The sequence below is a fragment of the Amphimedon queenslandica genome, unplaced genomic scaffold (genome assembly GCF_000090795.2).
Source record: "Amphimedon queenslandica unplaced genomic scaffold, v1.1 AMPQUscaffold_13426, whole genome shotgun sequence".
Classification (NCBI taxonomy): Eukaryota; Metazoa; Porifera; class Demospongiae; order Haplosclerida; family Niphatidae; genus Amphimedon; species Amphimedon queenslandica.
The window spans coordinates 74,682-96,793 of NW_003546338.1; the positions used below are offsets into that span (position 1 = coordinate 74,682).

General features: G+C 36.2%; 5 protein-coding genes across 7 annotated transcripts in view; 4 read left to right on the forward strand and 1 right to left on the reverse strand.

Annotated features, from left to right (window-relative positions):
• The window catches only part of LOC100638340 (mitogen-activated protein kinase kinase kinase kinase 5-like), a 13,519-nt gene extending 4,820 nt beyond the window's left edge, over nucleotides 1–8,699 (forward strand). The window contains exons 5-20 of the mRNA XM_019995977.1: nucleotides 8–18; nucleotides 191–335; nucleotides 1,029–1,160; nucleotides 1,283–1,355; nucleotides 1,757–1,803; nucleotides 2,263–2,360; nucleotides 3,214–3,602; nucleotides 4,956–5,035; nucleotides 5,282–5,342; nucleotides 5,392–5,467; nucleotides 6,934–6,992; nucleotides 7,087–7,288; nucleotides 7,366–7,496; nucleotides 7,762–7,854; nucleotides 7,979–8,105; nucleotides 8,152–8,699. Coding sequence (XP_019851536.1) covers nucleotides 8–18; nucleotides 191–335; nucleotides 1,029–1,160; nucleotides 1,283–1,355; nucleotides 1,757–1,803; nucleotides 2,263–2,360; nucleotides 3,214–3,602; nucleotides 4,956–5,035; nucleotides 5,282–5,342; nucleotides 5,392–5,467; nucleotides 6,934–6,992; nucleotides 7,087–7,288; nucleotides 7,366–7,496; nucleotides 7,762–7,854; nucleotides 7,979–8,105; nucleotides 8,152–8,251 — 1,824 coding nt within the window. The 3' untranslated portion in view covers nucleotides 8,252–8,699. The remainder of the gene's footprint in view (nucleotides 1–7; nucleotides 19–190; nucleotides 336–1,028; nucleotides 1,161–1,282; nucleotides 1,356–1,756; nucleotides 1,804–2,262; nucleotides 2,361–3,213; nucleotides 3,603–4,955; nucleotides 5,036–5,281; nucleotides 5,343–5,391; nucleotides 5,468–6,933; nucleotides 6,993–7,086; nucleotides 7,289–7,365; nucleotides 7,497–7,761; nucleotides 7,855–7,978; nucleotides 8,106–8,151) is intronic.
• LOC100638466 (probable transcriptional regulatory protein DICTH_1505) lies at nucleotides 8,619–10,192 on the reverse strand. Its single transcript, XM_003386307.3, has 4 exons — nucleotides 10,161–10,192; nucleotides 9,637–10,097; nucleotides 9,276–9,474; nucleotides 8,619–8,837 (listed from the first exon to the last, which is right to left on the reverse strand). Exons 2-4 carry the CDS (start codon nucleotides 10,086–10,088, stop codon nucleotides 8,652–8,654), a joined length of 837 nt encoding a protein of 278 aa, XP_003386355.2. The 5' UTR covers nucleotides 10,089–10,097; nucleotides 10,161–10,192; the 3' UTR covers nucleotides 8,619–8,651.
• A 41-nt stretch (nucleotides 10,193–10,233) lies between these two features.
• LOC100637584 (uncharacterized) lies at nucleotides 10,234–14,351 on the forward strand. Of its 2 annotated transcripts, XM_019995987.1 has the most exons (9): nucleotides 10,234–10,325; nucleotides 10,374–10,454; nucleotides 10,498–11,775; nucleotides 11,835–11,894; nucleotides 11,941–11,994; nucleotides 12,363–12,459; nucleotides 12,516–12,592; nucleotides 12,644–12,735; nucleotides 14,069–14,351. In XM_019995987.1, the coding sequence occupies exons 3-9, from the start codon at nucleotides 10,510–10,512 to the stop codon at nucleotides 14,289–14,291; spliced, it is 1,869 nt and encodes a 622-aa protein (XP_019851546.1). In that variant the 5' UTR covers nucleotides 10,234–10,325; nucleotides 10,374–10,454; nucleotides 10,498–10,509; the 3' UTR covers nucleotides 14,292–14,351. The 2 variants fall into 2 exon arrangements, with proteins under 2 accessions (XP_019851546.1, XP_003386348.2); XM_003386300.3 differs by having other exon boundaries at nucleotides 10,374–11,775.
• A 467-nt stretch (nucleotides 14,352–14,818) lies between these two features.
• LOC100638722 (ribonucleoside-diphosphate reductase large subunit-like) overlaps nucleotides 14,819–22,112 on the forward strand; it is a 25,079-nt gene continuing 17,785 nt past the window's right edge. The window contains exons 1-10 of the mRNA XM_003386309.3: nucleotides 14,819–14,952; nucleotides 15,003–15,091; nucleotides 15,137–15,314; nucleotides 17,254–17,354; nucleotides 17,882–17,941; nucleotides 18,240–18,279; nucleotides 18,338–18,414; nucleotides 18,748–19,059; nucleotides 19,505–19,597; nucleotides 20,226–20,374. Of these exons, the coding sequence (XP_003386357.1) occupies nucleotides 14,922–14,952; nucleotides 15,003–15,091; nucleotides 15,137–15,314; nucleotides 17,254–17,354; nucleotides 17,882–17,941; nucleotides 18,240–18,279; nucleotides 18,338–18,414; nucleotides 18,748–19,059; nucleotides 19,505–19,597; nucleotides 20,226–20,374 (1,130 nt within the window). The 5' untranslated portion in view covers nucleotides 14,819–14,921. The remainder of the gene's footprint in view (nucleotides 14,953–15,002; nucleotides 15,092–15,136; nucleotides 15,315–17,253; nucleotides 17,355–17,881; nucleotides 17,942–18,239; nucleotides 18,280–18,337; nucleotides 18,415–18,747; nucleotides 19,060–19,504; nucleotides 19,598–20,225; nucleotides 20,375–22,112) is intronic.
• The window catches only part of LOC109581676 (TNF receptor-associated factor 5-like), a 3,101-nt gene continuing 2,180 nt past the window's right edge, over nucleotides 21,192–22,112 (forward strand). Inside the window, exon 1 of one of the 2 annotated variants that reach the window (XM_019995991.1) lies at nucleotides 21,192–22,112. In XM_019995991.1, coding sequence (XP_019851550.1) covers nucleotides 21,677–22,112 — 436 coding nt within the window. In that variant the 5' untranslated portion in view covers nucleotides 21,192–21,676. The other variant, XM_019995990.1, reaches the window with a different exon arrangement.

A 22,112-nucleotide genomic window follows, 5' to 3' on the forward strand; every position in this document is an offset into this window, starting at 1 on the left:
TGACTTACATCCTATGAGGCAAGCATCAACCTCATGTCATCTACCTTTCTCTTTTTTTTCTCTTAATTTCCTATTTCTTTCTCTCTCTTTCTCCCTCTCTCTCCCTTTGCCTCTTCTATCGTAAACTTTCTCTTTTCTTTTGTTGTGCTGTATATATGTTGCAAATTATTTATTTTTCTTTTTTCTCTAGAGCTCTCTATCTAATGACAAAGCGTAACTTCCGTCCCCCTACTTTGCAGCACAAGAACAAATGGAGTAACAACTTTCACGATTTCCTGTCTCAAGCCCTGAAGAAGGATCCAAAGATCAGACCAAATGCTGATGACCTCCTCAAGGTAAGCTGGACACTGATATGAATATTTTATTTGTACAGTAATGGAGTGTGGGTACATAAAACTATGGAATAATGAATTGTCATTATTTGTTCATAGTGTAGTGTCATGCATCAGTTACTACATGTAGTACATTATTACGGACATTATAAATTTACTATAGCCAATCAGTCAGATGCAACAAAATGTTCCACAAGATGTGCAATATGGCTAGACGCATGTACAAATGCATGTAGGCGTGACATGTACATGTACATGTATGTGCAGCACATCATTTGGTGCCCTATTTCACCTGTTTGTAATAGGATAGCTAGTATTTGGTAGTATAAGGGAAATGAGAGTATAATTAGTTTATGGAACAGAGGACCATATTAGGCAGTAATAGTGCTGATGGAATGTATGTGTAATGGTAGGAGACGGTATATGCATGTATGGACATTATGTATATGTTTCATCCCTTCTTCCTTGACTCCTTCCCATCCTCTTCTCTCTCTCTCTCTCTCTCTCTCTCTTCCTTTCTTCTCTCCCCTCTTCTCTTTTCCCCTTTCCTCTTTCCCCCTTTCCTCTCTCTCCCCTCTTCCCCTCTCTCTCTCCCCCCTCTCTCTCTCTCTCTCTCTCTCTCTCTCTCTCTCTCTCTCTCTCTCTCTCTCTCTCTCTCTCTCTCTCTCTCTCTCTCTCTCTCTCTCTCTCTCTCAGCATGAGTTTGTTCATCGTGATCTCAGTGGTTTATTGATGGTTCCGCTCATAAGAGTATTAGAAGCTCCATCTCCTAAACCCAAGATGTCAGCATCTGATCCTGATGAAGAGGATGATACAGGGGCAAGAAAAGTGTGTATTACATACTCTTCTATTTCTTCTTCTTTTCATTATCTTTTTATTATCAAGCTTTTGTATTTTTTTCTTTTTTAAAAAATTGAGTTCACCTCCCCACTCTTTCTCTCTTCTCACAGGAGAGTCAAATGAAGAGAATATCATCAGTGAAGCATCATAATAAGATAGACAGACAAATATCTGATGTTGCAAGTAAGTAAGAAGGAAAGAGAGAGCATTTAGCCCAGCCCCAGCCTAACAATTGGAACCCAATTTTTATTGCATTCCTGTCTGAGAGTGAGAAAGATCATAGTACAATTGAAGAAAGCTAGTCTTCATTGCATGAGTACATGTACATGTATATTCAAATACATGAACAATTGTACATCATCGTTGTCATGTGCACGTACATGTAAAGTTTAATATTTAAGTGCAAACGTGTATGAGAGTCCGAAGGATTAATGATTAATTGCACCTACACATGTACACATGTATCATGTGCACACATTACAATTATTGTTATCTCTTATCATAATTACTAATTATTATAATTATATTGTTATCATGCGTATGCACTCATTAATTATGCGCTGTTCTCTCTCTCCCACTCTCAGTGCACGGGTTGAACTTACCTCCTAAACAAGAGGCACAGGAACCTATTGTAAGTATAATGCCTACATGTATACATATACTGCACATGTACATGTACATGTTATTGTAAGTATAATGTCCTACATGTATACATATACATGTACATGTACATGTACATGTACATGTAATAGCATACATTTATATTGTATAATGTAATACATGTGCATTTACGATATCAAGTATTACTTTTGCATGTCGGTTTTTTACATTTTAATTAAATAGATTTGTTGCACTGTGCATGTAACGCAAATTTTTAGCTAGTAATGAATGAGTTACATGTACATACATTGTACATGTACATTATGTACTTTATGTACATTACAAGAGAATAGAGAAGAATTTATATTTTGGCCAGAGACCATGGACTATTATTGTCCTCTTGCCAAAAAGTGGCTACAAACTTTATATATGTGCATGTACTGTGTGTTGTAGTTTATCATTGTTTCTATTTTATTATTATTATTTATAGTCGGCATGGCTAGATGAGCCGTTTCATAAGCCACGCATTCAAAGACTCTCTGCTGAAGCTATAACACAATATGACATGACCGACCCTGAGTATCAGAGGTAAGGGAGAAAGAGAGAGATCCCTTTATAGAATGTGTGTAGATTGAAAGCTGACGGTCATACATGTAGTTAGTATAAAATTGTCAATTAGAATTGATTTTCTATTCTATCCATGGTTTCAGTTGTTTTTTTACATGTACATGTACATGTACATGCATGCGCATTGTATTCATGTAATGTATATGAATAGTATCACATACATCATGTATGAGTAATACTGATGTGTGATGGATGTACATGTATACACTGCAGTACATGTACATTGTATGGTTGTATGTTTGTAATATATACCTTATAGCTGGAAATTTTTGAGGATAGCAAATTCACGAATTCGCGGATTTTTCATGATTCGCGAAATTAAATTCCTTGAAAATTAATTTAATACAGCACAAGATGGCAGATTAGTGGAAATTCGCGAAAATTAATTCCGCAAACTTCCAGATATGGGTCATTCGCGAAATTTATTATCCTCGAAAAAAAACCGCTATATGGTACTATAATAGCATGCAGACATGCATGTACGTGTACCATACCCTCTACATGTTTTTATGGCCTGGGGCAAAGCCCAAGTTGCTGCTATAATTGTTTTCACCCATGTGGGATTTACATATAATATGCCCACAATTTTTTTGCCATGGCAAAAAATGGCGACTGGCACATACTGTAGGAAAAGTTTTGAGCAAGAGAACATAGCCTAGCCTAGAAGCTCTCCAGAAGACTCTTTATAAGTCTTAATAAGAACCTAGCATACATGTACAATTGTACATGCAAGGTGGTGAAAACAATTATGGGAATATTTTTTTTACACTACTACACCTGTTTGTTTTCATCTTTCCCTCCTCTCCCCCTCTAGTGTTGATTCAATATATCAGTCGCCTGAAGACTCTCTTACTCCTCCTCCTGCTGACAGGACGCCAGTTGCTCCCCCCGTGCCTCCTCGCGGTACCTCTTCCTCAAGGATATCAAGAGTACCCATTCCTCTACCTGATGATAACAATTCGCCTCATGTCTATGGAAACGTTGGACCAAGTAATCCCCCGGTACCTCCGAGAAACCGGCCTCCTCAAGAGACGGTCACACCGACTAACCCAACTCCTCCTGCTGTTCCTCCTCGTCCATCATCAAAGCCCTCAATCCATAAGAAACAGTCGACAGAGGGAAGAGCCTACTTTTCTAAAATATTCAACGGTTGCCCGTTAAAATTACACTGTGCCACTTCTTGGACTCATCCACATAATCAAAGTGAGTACATGTACATGTATGTACAATGTTGCATTGTATACCATAGGATGCCTTTTTTAGAGTTGTAAATTTTGCAGATTTCGCGATTTTTAAAAGATTTGTGAAAATTACATGTACTTCCGTGAAATCAAATTATTATGGTAAAAGATGGCAGACAGCATAAATTTGCGAAAATTAAATCCGCAAAATAGATTTTAGGCAAATTTGTGAAATTTACAGCCCTAAAAAAAGGCACCCTACGGTATGACCTTCCTGCCATGCACATGTACATGCACATGTACACTTATTTTTATGAGTATTTCTGTACTACACTTAAATCAGGGTTCTATCTAGGAATTTTGTTTGGGGGGGGGGAAGCCCGGAGCAGTTGACCAGGGGGAAGGTTGTGTACATACATGTATGTACATGTACATGTACAATACATGCATGCAGTTACAGAAGTACACGGGGGAAGCTTGAAGTTTTGGGGAGGAAGATGAAGAGTTTGGGGGAGAAGCTTCCCCCTGCCCCCCACTGGATAGAACCCTGTAAATATATGGACTTACATGCGTTTGGTAAACTAAATGTTGTCTAGGGTTTCCCACAAAGCATGTTAAGTTAGCTAAACAGCATGAGCTTCATGAGCTGACAAGCACCACAACAGTGAGTATGGCTTTTGGAGCAGCTTAGAAAATTTATAGAAAATTTAATTTTGATTAGAATAAGCTAAAAATTTCTACACAGCTTAAAAACGTATATATTATAATCAATAAAAATTATAGAATCGGAGAATTTCCTCCTTTCAATTTTTGACAAAATTTGGCCCAAGACCATGCACATGTACTATACGGTAGTAGTACAGGGTATTTGACCAGTTTTTGAGCAACTTAAATATTTGTAAGATAAAAATTCAATATTAGGTCAAACCTTCTACACAACGTAAATGTACATTAAGTACATACATGTATTAGGAAAAATATAAAAAATGGAGACTTCTCTCCTAGACAAAATACCCTGTATTATGTCGCAAATTTTGGAGCAAATTTACTGTCAAGAGCGCTTTGCCAAAATCCTGTGGGAAACCCTAAACTGATGTCATGTTTACATAGCATGAAGTATATACTAATTAACGTCTTGCACAAACTTTAAATGTATCATAATGTACAGGTACATGTACATGTAAACATTTGCACTGCTTAATTTTTGTAAATTTCAGGATTTTGCATCATTTTTGAAATGCCAAAATTCTGCATTTTCATGATCATGTGGTGCATGCTTATTTATGATTAGCAGGATTTTAGAAATGCAATACAGAAATTTTTCCTGATACAATGTATTTTGATAATTAATTTTTACAATTAATTAAAAATGTAGACTATTATGTGCTATTGGGAGCTGAGGAAGGATTATTTTCACTTCAAGCCAACACTCAACAAGACCCAGTCATGGAACAGGTAACATTCATGAGTTCTCAATCTCACCCACCATTATATACATGTACATGTATAAGTGTCTTACCATTAGAGATGTGTGTATTAGCATACATGTAGTTATGTGTATGTGTTTCAATTGTATATTTTTGTGCTACCATTGTAAATTTGCCTATTACCATTGTTACAAGTACATTAGTATTGTATATGTGAGTTTTACCATATTAGATGTGTATAATACCATTGTTATTTCAAATTTGATTGCTATAGGTGTCACCAAGGAGCTGTCACTGGCTTCGTGTTGTTGAGAATGTACTAATATGGCTATCAGGTAGGAATGAGGAGAGGATGTGAGTGTGCATTAATTGGAACACTTTTAGGAACCAATCACATGATTTCTATGACAAATCTGATCCAGTTGTTTCAGAGTGAGTCACAGAAGGCACCTGGTCACAGGTAATGCTTCTACATGTATATGTAATGTAGAGTTAAAGTATTACATCATAGTTCTGCCTATGGTGGTCAGGGGTGGTTGGGACAACCTCCTTAACAAATGAACCAATCAGTTCATCACTTAGACCAACCATGCATGCAACTAATACTAATAACCATACATAAAGCATGATATCATAGTCTACTAGTATGGTGTACATAAATTTAAAAGGAACAATATTAGTCTCCCACCACCTCTAATTTTTTTGTAGGCAGAACCCTGTTACATGCAAACTTTATTACTTGTACATGAATATGTACATGTAAAATGTTTACTAAGTTAGGGCTGATATGCCTAGTGAAGGAGTAGTAGATCCAATGTGAAGTGGCTGTGATCTAAGACACACTCTTTTATACCAACTGACAGTGATAATGTTATCCTGCTATTTGCTATTAGGCTATTGTATACTGGTTTATTTTTATGGTAAAGTATTTTCACAAGTTTTATGGGTTTTTGTTTAGTCACAAAAAATTAAAGTTGTGAAAATCTGCATCTTCATTGACTCGTGGTGCAGTTTGCGAGCTATTCAAGAATTTTTTTCCCTGAAATGCTAGAAATTTAGGATTTGTGAAAATATTTGATGGCAAAAATAAACCGGTATATGGTAATTGTATAGGGTTAAATCCCGCTATGATTTTAGAATTGCAGTCATCCTCTCAATTTATATCACTTTCCTAGTAGGAAAGTGACACTTAATATGAGGGATGGAAAGGGAAATAGGAGGAGTGGCATCCTATAGTATCTACATGTATACTTTGATGCATAATGTATGGTTTCTGATGTGTATTGGCTTATTATACTTTGCTGGTTAATCATGCTTTGTAGTGTTGTTACAACAAATGATTATATTGATTAATGATATTAGACTAAATAAGTCAATGTAATAAACCAATAATAACTATTATTGTGTAGCATTTATAAGAGGCTGGGCTGGGCTTCTTATTTGATACAAGCTAATGTGCATAGATTGTACATGTACTGTAATCAATGTTGTATTTAAAATGTATTGTTTGGCTGCATTTCAGTTATCTCTTAATCATGATACAAACTTCAATTTTTTGTGTGTGGCTATGTATACATAAGTACATGTATTACTTTTATGTATGAAAACTGCATTTTAGAGATGATTAATTTAATGCATACATGATGTATATTTACAGTACATGTGCATATCACATGATGTGTATTGTTTATGTACATGCATTACTCTATTTTAGTCATAGTAATTAAAATGTAGATTGTATACTAGATTGCATACACACTTCTCTTTATGTGACAGAAAAGAGGATATTAGGTCATCCTATACACGTAAGAATCTATATAGCAGTCTGTAATCCATTGCAAAGGTTAATTACCTCTCATACGTGTATAGTTAATTAAGACCTTTTCTACTTATTGTGTTATTAACAGAATGTACTTTTTCATTTAGAAATCGAAGTCACACATCTAAGATCCATGATTCTAAAGGATGCTACAAGTGCAGTATTGGTAAGTAAGACTGTACAAGAAACAAGTATACATTATTGGCTTGTGAATAGAAAATAATTATTGATTTTTAATTTTGATATTCTTCTTCATGCAGCTCGTAATCCATTCTCTGATCAAAGATACTTACTGGCCGCTGTGCCCAAGGGGATATTAGTGATGCAGTGGTATCAGCCCCGCCATGCTTTCATGCATGTCAAACTGTTTGAGTGTTCACTGCCTAGTCCTCTTAACATGTTTGAGGCTTTTGTTATTGAGAATGATGAATACCCCAGTGTATGTGTTGGAGTTAGAGAAAGGTAAGTGTGTCATTATTGAATATTGATGTGTATTTAACTTGCTTGCATGTTCTTGTTCTCTATTTTCTATGATACAGTGAAGGCGGTAATGTTCAGTTTAATGCTATTAATATCAATTCTAATTCCTGTTGGTTTGACAGTTTTAGCAATGATGAAATCATTGAACTGCAGCAATTGGAGAAAGACACCATCTTTGTAGCTAGCCAATGTATCCTATACCATTATAGTACCATACACCAGAAAGTACATGTAATTCACATTTGTGGTTTTCCCAAAATGGTTCATTTTCAAAACCAGCATCATTATGCATACCAATTTAAGAGTGCATCATGTACTCTTATGCATTGTTATGCAACATATTGAAATTTTGCCATGTACTGGTAATCAGTGTGCATGTCTATAGGACCATGCAAGCATGCACATGACTAAGACTGTAATATTATCAAACATTTTCTTAACATAATTGTATACAGTCTGTGCTAAATTTGTTGATCTAAATGGAACTATGAAACCAAGTGGGAAACAAGCTTCACAGATATACTTTGATAAGAAGACAGAGTCAATGGGTCAGTGATGCTATATGCAGCAATTACATGTATATTGCATCCAGTTATTATACAATATGGCATAATGCAGTATTATTTATTTTATTGTGTTGAGTGGATTTCATGTTTATTTCTGTTCATCTAGTTTATCTGCAGAATTGTGTTCTTAGCTTTCATAAACATGGAATGCAGGGAAAATCACTAATAACTCAACAAGTCACTGCTGAAGTTGCAGATAGTTCTAAAGTATTCCATTTATTAGGATCACATGGGTAGGCAGAATATGTTGTATAATGAGACATTCTCCTTTTTTTGTAGCACAATCATCATTGAAACGAAACAAGCAGATGATGCTTCAGGTCCTTCTAATCTTTATATATTGGTTTCAGAGGAGGCCTACCACGTTCACTCACAATAATATAATCCTCTTTGTTTCACACTCACATCACCCTCTTTATTCTCATGTCCTGTTCTACTCTGCTTGAATTTTAGTTTTAGTATGTGTACATGGTCACATTTGTTGAAAATGTTGTCAGTCTTTAGAAAGTCTTTAGTATTTTATACTACTACTTCTTCCTGTGTATCTGAACTATACTTAACCATTTCTCTCTGGACATTGGGAACTTATTACTATTATTATAGAAATAAATAATTATTTTTGTTATACTTTCTTACATTACTTATAATGTAATTTGTATGTATTATTTTTGTTGAATTATACTAATTATTATTATGTTACTATTATTATTATTATTATTATTATTATTATTATTTATCTTTTTCACTTTGCAATAGACATGTCAATTTGAAATCTTTTTTTATTTTTCAATGTTTGTGTGCACTCTAATGACTTGTGGGTGTTCATTTAGTTTTGTAAGCATGACTTTTGCATTGCCAATATCTGAAGGTGACAGATTGGTGACTGTGTGTGGCACGTAACTAATATAGGACTGTGTTACTTCCAGTTCTTTCTCTTCAGCTGCTGCTTTTACTGACTCTAAATCCTAGTATAAAATGTAAAATAAATTAATGAACTTCACTATAAAGCCCAACATACATGGGGCAACATGTTGAATGCAATATCAGCAACATGTTGCACACTGTTGAACAAAAGGGGAAACATGTTGCTTGCTATTTTTATAATAATTATTATTATGATAAAAGGCTGAAGTTATTATTGTATTCCTTATGTGTTGCCTAGTTACCTTTGATGTTTTGAAGTAACATGTTGCTTGAAGTTGAAATTTTTCAACTTGAAGCAACATGTTGCCTGGATGTTGCTTGGATGCGGTTGCATGCAGCAAATTTGCTATCATACACAAGGAAACATGTTGAATACAACATGTTGCTTTGATGTTGCATTCAACATGTTGCTCCGTGTATGTTGGGCTTCAAACTGCATGATTGGAAAGTACACTTAGATTTAACTAAAGTATATATACCTTAGACTCACACACAAAACAAACTTCGTCCTCTTCTTCTGCCTCCTCACTATTCAATTCTTCCTTGACATCTTCTGCTCCAATTTCAATAGCCACTTCAAGGAGATCACAATCTTCTGTCAGGCTGTCTTTTGAAACCATCACAAAACCTTTTTGATCAAACAAAAACAACATGGTCTTTGGTTCACTCAGAGATCCCCTAATAATAGAAAATGCCGGAAAAAATTAAATTGAGGGAATGTATGATACACAAAATTAGACATTATATAACTTAATCCATGCACATCATAGATCTACATTCATTTTTAACATTGTAGAAAACTCCAATTCATCATAATATGATACAAGTTGGTTTACTGACCCTTGACGGCTGAGTATTTTTTTTAATTCTCCTTTAGTTCTCTCCTTTTCACTCGTTTCAGCTTCAATGATCATGGCATATCCAGATGGGCCCTTAGCTTCATATATGTGAGTGTCCTGACTTTTCAATTTTTTAATACCACTTTCAATCGCTCTTTCTATTCCTGTTTTTGAAACGTTAGCTGAACGAGCACGTAATACAATTGCTGCAAGTCGTTTGTTTGTTTCTGGATTGCTGTCACCTTCTACTTTAATTGCAGTCTGTATCTCTTTGCTAAACTTTGACAACTCCTTGCTCCTTTCTAAATCAGCTATTGCTTTAGGTCGTTTGATTTTTGACCACCTATTATGCCCAGCCATGCATACTGTTTGAATCCCTGTGTGATAATTATTAATTGATGTCAAAGTGTAAAAAGCCCTTGGCACAGGCTTGAAACACCTCAACAATGACATTTGAGCAACCTATGGTACAATAAAAAATTAAAATAAAAATAGAAGTAAAAGCAAAAAAATAAAATTACTCACTTGCCACGCCCATATGTTTTACGGTAGTGACCCGATATTATACGGAAAGGTGACGTCATTTTGGGATAACAGATTATATTTTTAGCCACGTACATCGCGCAGCGACGAGGTTGAGCCCTTCTTCACCCATTGACCCTTGTCTAGCCTTTGTATTGTACCTCTAAGGTGAGTTAGTAGTGGATATACCCTTGTTTTACACTTATATTTTCATAGCTTTAGATATTCATCGTATTTGATTCGCCACAAGACGGTAATAGCTCTCGGCACCAAATCACTCCATATCTGTCTATACTAGTAGGCTTAGTTCTTGTTCAGTATAATTAGTTTTTTAATTCAGGGTCATAGAGAAATGTTTACAAGTACAAGTGGTCCTAGACGCCAGAGACCATTGAGGCCAATAGCTCCTGCTGTAAAAACTTTAGTGCTTGATAATAGAGGGAAATTGTTTCCAACAGCCAATCTAGTTTACACGACTACCGGGAATGAGCACTACATTCATTCCCGGCTTAAGAGTATACTACCGTCTGGCCCTAAAGAGGCAGCTCAGGCTTACACCGGCATCTCTACAGGCAACAGTATCCGTAGAATGGCAAGTGTTAATGCTGAAGCTAGAACTAAACTTGTGTATAGTTCAGATTATGGGAGTGGACAGAAGTCTTCTACTACTTCCTTGAATGGACATGATGCAGGAGACAGGGTTTTCCCAACAAGCTCTAGTGATGATAGTATCAATGGCCAGGTGCACAATGGTACGAGTCATGAAGGAGTGTTACCTGCATCAACAAGCCCTTCAAAATTGTCATATCAAAGCGCGCCAACTACGTCACCAACACATATTCAGATGAAAGATTCTTATGTTCAGGTTGTTGATGTAAGAAAGGCCCAGCAAAGAAAAATTGGAGAAGCATCATCCTTAAGTCCACCCAATGGTACTGCATCTCATCAGTTAACCTCATCTCCCCTTATCAACAAGCCTCCTGTTCGTAGAGTTAATAAGCCAAAATCTAACACTTATATTCAGAGAATAGCTGCTGTGAATGCACGAGCATGTGTCCATGCCATCATGGGATATGAGTATTTGACCAAGAAAAGAGAAACTGAGCTGAGGAATGTTCTCTGTATTGGTGAATCATCAGAATCAGATAGCATTTTGGGAAAGAGGTCACCTAGTGAGCAGCCAGGCAACTCCAATCAGAATAACAGCAAGAAAAAAAATTTGAGGTCAACTAACAACACAAAGCAGACTGCAACTTCATCAGTCATGCAACCTGGCCCTGCAGTGGGAAGCACTGGTTCTTCCCATGAGTCTTCCTTGCAGAGTGCCAGTCAAGACTCTGATGTGGAATCAGTATCAAGTTCAAATGATGATCATGAAGAGTTGCCATCATCAGGGAGATATTATAGTTTTGAATCAAGTCAAGATCCACCTTATAACTGTTTAGGGTTATTGTATAACAGTGACACTATTCATTCTAGATCATTTACTTATTTCACTACTGAAGGCCACCTTCCTCCTTTATTCATTCCACCAATTGTTCCAAAAAGGTGCTACGAAGCTCATAATTTAAGGTCCAGAATACTGGAAAAGCCGATTAGCAAAAAAAGACCAAGAAAGGTATACTTATTTGCCATTGCTGTATATTATGTACATTATCCTTCTGCAATTATTGAAAGGGTGACAATGGATGGACTGTAATTGGTGATCCTGTTAAGAGCATTGAAATTAGGCACAAAGTATGTGTATAGATGCTGGAGTAAAGCTTTTTTGATTGTAATATAGGGTGGAGGAAAACATGAAAGGAAATATTTTATTGGAATTCAAAGGAAAGATGAGGTAATTGCAAGTCAGGTGATCTTAAACAGATGTACATCTCAATTGATGTTATAGCTCTTCTATAATGATTTTCTTTGTAAACATGGTGTCTATTGAGTATCATCATTGTAGGAGTATATATGTGGACACTGCAAGATTTAAGAAATGCCATTAGTTTAAAGAATTGAGCACAAAGCTGCAAAAGTTTACTTTCCAAATGGCCTCTATTTAATACAATGGCATAGCTTAGTATATTCCTACAGATTGCTGCAGTAATGTACTGCACCATGCATGCACTTTTTCATACTGATAGGGTACTGTAAACCGTTATAGCATCTTTTTGTATGTCCACCTTGTTACATTAAATGTGTATGCTTCTAATTATGTAGAGAGTTTTTGTGAGAGACAGCATTACTGTACGATCAGGACACAAGAAGTCTGATGTTCCTTATGTGGCTAAAGTTGGGAGTATCTGGCAAGAATCGGGTAAAGCTAATTAGTTCTCTTCCTTGTATAGTTGAAGTGTTTCTTTATTATCCTAGATGGTATTAATCTCACTGTATTTTGGTACTATCGCCCAGATGATGTAGAACAGCATATTGCAGTACTTTTTTATCCTGTAAGCATATGCAACTATTATACTAATGTAATCATTGTTACTTTTTATCAGACTGAACTAATGGCCTCTCAGCATCATGATGATATTGGTGTTGCCTGCATTGATGGCAAAAGCAAGGTGTTAGGGTTCACTGAATATTGCAGGTAATTTATTTTTTTCAATTTGCCATACCCAAAGCCAGAACTTAAAAGTTAATAGTAACTCTTAACTGCAAGACTTGAAGATCATGTATGCATATTCCACAAAGCATGCTAAGTGAGCTATATCTGACAAGCACTGATACCTTTTAAAGCAACTTTATTCATAAAAAATGCAATTATGATTGTAATCAGCTCAAATTTGCTATACAACATACGAACATGTATAATGTATCAGAAAGAATTATTGGCCTCGCCCAGCTTTGCGTAGGCGAGGACTCGGTACTCGGTTTGTCTGTCTGTGTGTCATTCATTCATTCTGTGTACTATATTTGGTCTTTGAGAATGTATATCTTTACAATCGCGCACTCTAAATCTGTGAAAGCTTCTCTTCTGTTAGGAAAAGTCTTGCTTTAATGCCTTGAGATGTTTAGAGAGCAGCTCTAGCTAGTAGAAGCTTTTTAATTCACGAGAAAATGCCCAGCAATAGCAGTAGTACTCTGGAGGTAAATGAGACTCTTTTCCAGTAGATCAAGACTAGTTATTGTTTTAATATGTGTGGGACTCTTTGAATCTTTCTTGTTAGTGAGTTATAGCTTCTTGAATATCAACCCGAGTGAACTGTAGTAGTCTAAAGGTCCTAAACTCTCTCAAATCACTCAGTTTACATCTAGGCAAGAGTATTTGTGCCATTATAATGTCATATAGTGCTTATAAGAAGAGAAAAATCTGAAACTTCCTTCTTGTTCCAGGGCTTGCTGCCATCAAATAATTAATTGATGTCATGCCACACCTCCAATTTGGGAGTGGCTGGATTAGCTTGCATGCTGCCACTTCTGCAGGTAGTCTGGTAGATCTATGCAAGCTACTGTAGCTGTTATCCCTCAGGAGTACACTTGTTTTATACATGCAATTTGCATGTTAAAGTTCTTTTAATTTTGATAATCAAACAGCTATAGGGGCGAGGCCACGCACCGTAGGTGTCTTGTCAAAATGGAATCTCATCTAGCCATTTTTGACAAAATTTGGCTTTGGAAATTTTTGAGTAACTTTAATTCATAAAAATCCATTTTTGATTGAAATTAGCTCAAAATTTCTATGCAACACAAGAATATGCATGCATTATTGCATATATGCATCAGAAAAATTGTCTCAGTCTTATAGTGAGTATAATTATGACTTTGTCAAATTCAAAATGTACTGGAAAGGTGCTGAGCACTATACCATGGTTTCATGCATACACTACTTGCAGTAATTAATGTAGTTGATTGAAATGGCAGAATGAAATTGAAATTATAACAATTACAACAATCAGTCCTCTGTTTTACTTTTAATATAGGTATCGTGCAAATGAAGAAAGGATCAACAGTGGCCGTCCTCAACGTTCAATTGTACCATCATTTAATTCAGAGAGTGATACTGATGGGATGTATCATGCATCTAAGAAACATCATCTTGAAGTGGAGGATGCTGAAGAAGATGATGATGATGATAGTAATGTCTACTTTTGTTATCGTGCTTTTAACCACATCACTGGCAAAGTTTTAAAATCCTTTACCTAATTAATTTGTATATTTTTTTGTATTTAACTATTTCAATTGTATTGATATTAATAATGTTAATGATGATGTTACAACGTACAATGAAAATTTTATCACACAAAGAGTCTCGACAATTATGATTTACTGATCATTTCAACAAAACAGTTATTTTACACTGAAGAACACAACTTCAGTGGGCTCAAATGAAACAGTTACATAATGAAGTCATTCAAACTCATTTTGTTTATGCCTATTGCCTGATGCATTATTGTGTAAATCCATTAACAGCATGCATTGGAGACAGTGAGCGGGTTTTGATGATAGTTCACTATTAAATTGGAGTTCTAGCCAAGAATGTAAACTATCTTTTTACTGTAGTGTCTATGATAATGCATTGAGCACTCACTCTCAGTCAAATTCATAAATGACCCCCAGCTCGTGGGCGTCAAACGGGGGGGGGGGGTCAAAATTGACTGATACTCAAACCTGCAGGCCTGGCACTGGTATAGAATAATTACGAGTATGTGGTATCGCCTACCTTTTACTGCGCATGCTCAGTAATTTGTGGCGCCTTTCTTCTTGGAGGGAAATCTTGGTCTCGATTTTGGTTTAATTTGTTTCTTTTTTTTTGCTTTCATTTCATTCAAAAACATGTCTTCCCGTATGTATGTCATCAAAAGAGGCAAGTAGAACATCCATAATCTCACCAATTGTTATTTTCCTCCTTTATAGATGGGAGGGAAGAGGGCGTCATGTTTGACAAGATCACTTCTAGAATCACCAAACTCTGCTACAACCTCAATAATGACTTCGTCGAGCCAGTAAGAAAAGAAAGCTTCATTAATTCCTCTTTTTACCTCTTACAGGTCACTATTACCATGAAGGTCATTAATGGCGTGTATGCTGGTGTGACTACTTCAGAACTGGACACTCTTGCAGCAGAGACGGCCGCCTCTATGACCACAAAGCATCCTGACTATGCTATTCTTGCTGCTCGTATTGCTGTGTCGAACCTTCACAAAGAAACAAAGAAATGTTTCTCTGGTGAGTAGTGGTGGGCGGGACAGCAACTTGACACACCTACTTTTGGTGTGTGTATGTAATTTATAGGCCTCTACTTGGGGTTAGAATTTATTATTATTATTATTATTATTATTATAAAAGAATGCTATACGGCAAGGGGTGTGACTGAGTCTGAATTGACTCTGAAATAGTTTTTGTGGACGGCAAATTTTTATGGAGTATGAATGAGCTAATGTAGAAAGCAATCTCTATAATAGAGAATAAGCTATAGTAGAGAATATACTTCATATTGTACGTAATTAATTATAAGAGATGCTTATCAGCAATCATCCTTTCCTCCAACCAGCTTTTGTAGCTTAGGAAAGCTCCATACCATCGAATAGGATCAGTTTTGGTCTTTCTTCATCAATCTTGCTGTCTGAAACGACAGCCAGTTACTACCCGTAGGTGGATATCATAATAGGGAATAATGATAGGCTACCATCAATCTTACCTAAGGAGGTCTATATGAATTTTGATTCTTCAAATTTAAAAATTAGTGCTGCCATTTTTTTTTACATATTCTATATAGTATACTAGCCAGAAATATTGATGGGAGTTTTATTTGGTGACTTTAAATTTTTACAATTGGTTTACATGTAATATAGTAGCCGCATGTCATTGAGGTTGCTCAGAAAGGATCCAAGTGGTGGCACTGGTGCGTGAATTTTATATTAGTGGATGTTTGCTACACTACCAATTACGGTGCATGTATCAATCAACATTAATTGCCTGCCGATAGTTCCATGTTATACATGTACATGTAATTAGGAAATTCTTTCTTTATAGTTTTTGCATGGTCATACATGTATAGGTTATACACCGAGGTAGAGGTTTCTATGGTATTTATTAACCGAGGGACGCAGTCGCGAGGTTAATAAATACCATAGAAACCGATACTGAGGTGTATAACCAACTTCTACCATGACACTTGAAAAACAACTACCAGCTGCTGATAATAAGACCACAGTTGACATACATACAATATATCTAACAGGCTAGGCCAGTAAAGAATCAACCAAACTTGACAAATGGACTAATAAGAGCATAAGCGTAGAGTACCAAACTGCCAATCAATTACCGTAGGTCGGGTTATATTCGCGGCTGCTAATATTCGCGATTTTTTCCCACGGCAGCAATTGCCATAGCAACTAGATGCTATTTTAATTGAAAACGGCGTGTTATTGAAGCACAGCACTCAATTGCAGTGTTCTTGCTGTTACTATTCCCTGGACTCTTTGAAGTTGCTTTAGCCAGTTCTTTTCAGAAATACTCTACTCGCTCTGCCTCGCCGTGTCTTGGGACTCTCCACCCATTCTTGTTAGTGTTTTATTAACTTGGGTGTGGTTTATAATCATGACCGACCGACCAGCAGTGATTTTGTAGCGAAGAACTCGAAGGTAGCGGTCCATCTATACAAGAAGATAACAGATAGAGAACTGGAGTCTGGATGGCTCTACTCTAACTGCTCAAGAATAGCTAATTAGCTACTGAACACTGTAATTGTATAAACACGTGGTCAATTGTCATAGCAACAATCAATTTGTTTCCATGGTATTTAATTAAACTTCTTTATTAGTTTTTATGACCGTGAATATTAGCAGCCGCGAATATAACCCGACCTACGGTAATTATTCAACGAGATAGGTTTATATTTTTACGAGCTAGGTTAATAATGAAAAATAATTGACCTCCAATACTGCAATCTGATTGGTCAATCGCAAGGTGGCATGGTAGAAGAAAAATAATTGACCTCCAATACTGCAATCTGATTGGTCAATCGCAAGGTGGCATGGTAGAAGTACATGTATGTCCATAGTACATGTGTAGAATTGAGCCAGTTGGCACAGATCATAATGGGCTATAATAATTACGTACATGTATGTTTGAATCTCTCTCTCTCTCTCTCTCTCTGTTATAGCTGTCATGCAGGATCTCTATGATTATGTTAATCCTAAGAATGGCCGTCACTGTCCTATGATATCAGCAGAGACAAACAAAATAATTCAAGATAATGCTGATGTGAGTTTAATCTGTTGTACATTACTATGTACTGTATAAGATGAAATGTTAACGGGGATTTTATATTGGTGGATTGACGGATTTAAACACCATAATTAAATCCGCAAGCAATAATTCCATTTATGCGTGTGACCACACCCACATTAGTTTTAGTTAAAAGCATGGTTAAAAGCAGCTAACTATTATGGCTTTACTACATATGTTTGCTTAAGCCAGTCTCTAAACCAGGTGATAAAGAACACAATCTTCCAGAAAAGGTACCATCTTTCTCTAATATGTTGTCCACGAATGACAATCGCTTAAATAAATAATAAATCCCCGCCTAAGGGTGGGGATATAATTAAATTGTAAAAAATTGCCAATATTAAATCTGCCAATAAGCCAGCCATCACAAAACCACCAAAGAAAACTCCTATCAACAAATCCTCTTATACAGTATCTCTCATCTTGTTCATATTTTCAATTTCATTATCCTCTCTTCTCTTCCTTTTTCCTCTGTCTGTCTCTGTTTCTCCTCTTCTCTATAGAAACTTAATTCTGCCATACTGTACAATCGTGATTATGATTATTCTTATTTTGGCTTTAAAGTGAGTCATTTCTCAGTGTTTTTGTTCTACCGTTTTTGCCATTGGCTCAATTTGGCTGATATGTTCCCCATCCCACTCTAAGATTCTAGTAGGTGTGGTTTTAATCAGCCGCACAGCAATCTAAAAAATAGATTACTGCCAATCTATTAATAGTAACAAGTGTCTTCACTCACATTTTCAAAGAACTGATCTTGTGATTTTGTGCGCTTGAACATAATTCTCCAACTTTTGTAATATACAATGAAAATTGTACATGTATTTTGATTATTTCTGTTCATTGCTTTTTGTTTTTCTGTAGACATTGGAAAGGTCTTACTTGTTGAAGATCAATGGAAAAGGTAAATTCCTCTCTCTCTCTCTCTCTTGATTTTGTTGTCATTATTATTGTACTTGTAGTTGCCGAGAGACCACAGCACATGTTGATGCGTGTTTCCGTTGGTATTCATGGCAACAACCTTGATAAAGCCATTGAGGTAAACAGTAGATTTAAAGCACATATCACATCCTGCCTTTATCGGTGTCAACTAGCTATATGTACTGTATGCCTTTTGTATGGTTGTTTTTTTGTCCAAGGATACCAAATTTTACAGATTTTTGAAAATTGAATTTTTTATAAGAATCAATTTTGTCCAGCACAAGATGGCTGTATAAAAAACTTGTGAAGATTAATTGTGTATTCAAATCATTTATTGAAAATTATCGCTCACAGGAAAAACCTCCCACACAGTACAATAGAGTGTACTTGAGTACCTGTACATACATTATTACATGTACATGTACATTATTATTATCTCATCTTTGTTTAGACCTATAACCTGATGTCTGAGCGTTGGTTCACTCATGCTTCACCGACATTGTTCAATTCTGGTACTTGTCGTCCTCAGCTCTCCTCCTGTTTCCTCCTCACAATGGCCGACGACTCCATAGAGGGTATATATGATACCTTGAAGAGATGTGCCAATATATCAAAGAGTGCCGGGGGTATTGGTCTAGCTGTTCACAAGATACGATCGTCTGGTAGTTATATTGCTGGCACCAATGGCACTTCTAATGGCCTGGTACCAATGCTGAGGGTTTTTAACAACACAGCAAGATATGTTGATCAAGGAGGGAATAAGGTATTGCGTGTGTGTGTGTGTGTGTGTGTGTGTGCGTGCGTGTGTGTGTGTGTGTGTGTGCGTGTGCGTGTGTGTGTGTGTGTGTGTGTGTGTGTGTGTGTGTGTGTGTGTGTGTGTGTGTGTGTGTGTGTGTGTGTGTGTGTGTGTGTGTGTGTGTGTGTGACTAATCATCAGGATAGTCCACAGGATTATGGGTATTATAATTATAATGTTTTAGTGTATCGGCTCTTGGACCATGTTTCTGATACATGTTTTATGTTATGTAGAAATATTTTGATCAAAATTGTCTATGCTACATATACATACATGTACTATAAAATCAAAAGTGCCAGTAGATTTTTTTATTTTAGCATATTGGAGCATTTGTACATTACATGTACATGCATGCATGTATATTATTAAAATCCTAATCTACATATACTGACTCTCTCCCTCTCTTGTTCAGAGACCAGGTGCTTTCGCTATATACATTGAGCCTTGGCATGCTGACATCATAGGGTTTCTTGACTTGAGAAAGAATCATGGCAAAGAGGAACAAGTGAGTATACCTCTTCCTATTAAACTAATGATATGGTATTGGTACATGTACATCAATACCGTATAGCTGGAAAAATTTGTGGGAATTATATTTTGTGATTTTGTACCCATATACCGTATAGCGGAAAATTTTCGTGGATTTCGCATTTTTTTCAAAACCCACAAAAATAAAATCTGCAAAAATCGATTTTATATGGTTTAAGATGGCCGAATTGTAGAAAACCATGAAAATTAAAGCCACGAAATTGATTTTTGGACGGATCCACGAAAATTTTGGGCCACGAAAATTTTCCGCTATACGGTAGTTAATTTTAATGTTTGTGGGAATTTAATTTTGCTGGTGTAGGCGTGTACTGTTGATACGCCCATTACTTATAATGCTTTGCGAAATTAAATTATACGTTTTTATGATGAACAGCAAACAGCAAAATTAAATTCCAGCAAATATTTCCAGCTATACTGTATAAAACACTAGTTTCTACATCACTATTGTAGCACTGGTATATAATACTATTATAACAAGTCTGCATGTACATGTAACTCTAATACCGTAGGGTGCCTTTTATGCAACTCTTCATGTAGTGAATAGAACAGTGTATCAAACCTTCTCTCACTCTTTCTCTTTTTAGAGAGCTCGTGACCTTTTCTATGCCCTTTGGACTCCTGATCTATTCATGAGGAGGGTTGAGTCTGATGGTATGTGGTCACTGATGTGTCCTGATGAATGTCCTGGCCTCTATGAGACATGGGGAGATGAATTTGATCAGCTTTATGAAAAGTGAGATTTAGGGCTGAAACGAATAGTATTTTCCACTATTCGAATAATTGGCATGCTAAACGAACGAATATTCGAATAATTGAACTGTTATTGCTGAATGATTATAAACTACCTTTTTGGTGTTAAACTTTTCAAAATGATGACAAACAGGGCTTCTTAGAGATTGAGAACCACTTTCCCTGGCCACAGCAGCAGTATTTAGCAAGTTGGTAAGTAAACAAACCAAGAAACAGACTAAGAAAGCAGCCTGTGCAGGTGACACGCGGTGGGCGTGGTTGTTAATTATTGCAATAACCATTAATAATTTTATTAGGCGAATAGTTCGAATAGTAAAAAAACTATTCGAATATTGCTTTAACGAACGAATATTCGAATATCTCACTATTCGTTTCAGCCCTAGTGAGATTCAAAGAGAGAGAGAGAGAGTTGTATAGCAGGTGATTTGGATTTTGGAAAGGCTTATACATGTAAATTTGCTGATTTTATTGCCATTTGCCAGAATCGAACTAGCGATTTTCTAGATGCTGACACGTGACACAACAACCACCTGTCATTATTAACGTTTTACCAAAATATAACTCATCGAATATTGTTCGTAGACAATAATTGTCATCCCACGTATTCTCTTAGTTCATTTATTTGTAGCACACGTGTGTATGTATATCTATTGTTAGTTGTACAGTATGTTAATGTTCTTATTGTTTTTATTAATTACTATATAATATCAAATTATTGGGAATTTATTATGAACCTCATGTACATGTACATGTACACCTCCGGCATTGATAATATTGCTGATTGTGCATTATGGCTCCTCTAAAGGCCCACTTACCATGTCATCATGTTCCCCTTTAATGAGATTAGGCATTCATACTCTTGTTCTCTCTCTGTTCCACTGAGTATTGTATCCATTGTTGTGTATTTGAAATGGAGTGCCCAAAAACAGGTTCTATATACTGAAGGAAACAGATGAGAGACAGTAACTGATTTCCTTCTTTATAGTTCTTTAGCACTTCAGTAACATGGATCATTCAATTGTGGCTACACTGCATGAGCAGTCTTGCACCTTCTTTCTTAAACCATTTTTCTTGAATGTTTCCTTGATCTTCTTTCATTTATTATTATACATGTACATGTACCTTCTTTTCTTATACATGTCTATATATAGGAGAGAGAACTTTACTTTTTACTGCATGATATTGACACATTGTCCAAACAGTGCAGTTTACTTTTTTCTGAGTCACACTTATCACAAATAGCAAGTACATGTACATCTATATTAATTAAGTTCCAGTGCATTGAATGTGTTTTATTACAATTATTTATAAGTTTCTTCTGGTTTTAATTTTTGTGGTTGACACTTGGCCTGTGTTTCAATCACCCATGAAGGTGACATCATACTTCCCTTTCTCTTATCAATGGCCAGTGGTGATGGGACAGCATGTGGTGATTATGACTATAGTTTGTACCTATCAACTGGTACCTTGTACTAAGGGATGTAGTGAGGAGATTAGGAGAGGATCACTGGAGAGGCATCTGACTGAAACCTGTCCTAAACGAATTGTTAACTGTGAGTATTGCAAACGAAAAGGAGCTCACAAGCTAATAAGAAGCAAGAACCATCTTGATGAGTGTCCTGACCTCCCAATCACGTGTGGAGAGTGCAATCAGGCAATGCCACGACATTTACACAATGAGACCTGTCCTAAAGCTATGATATCATGTGTTGGATGTAATA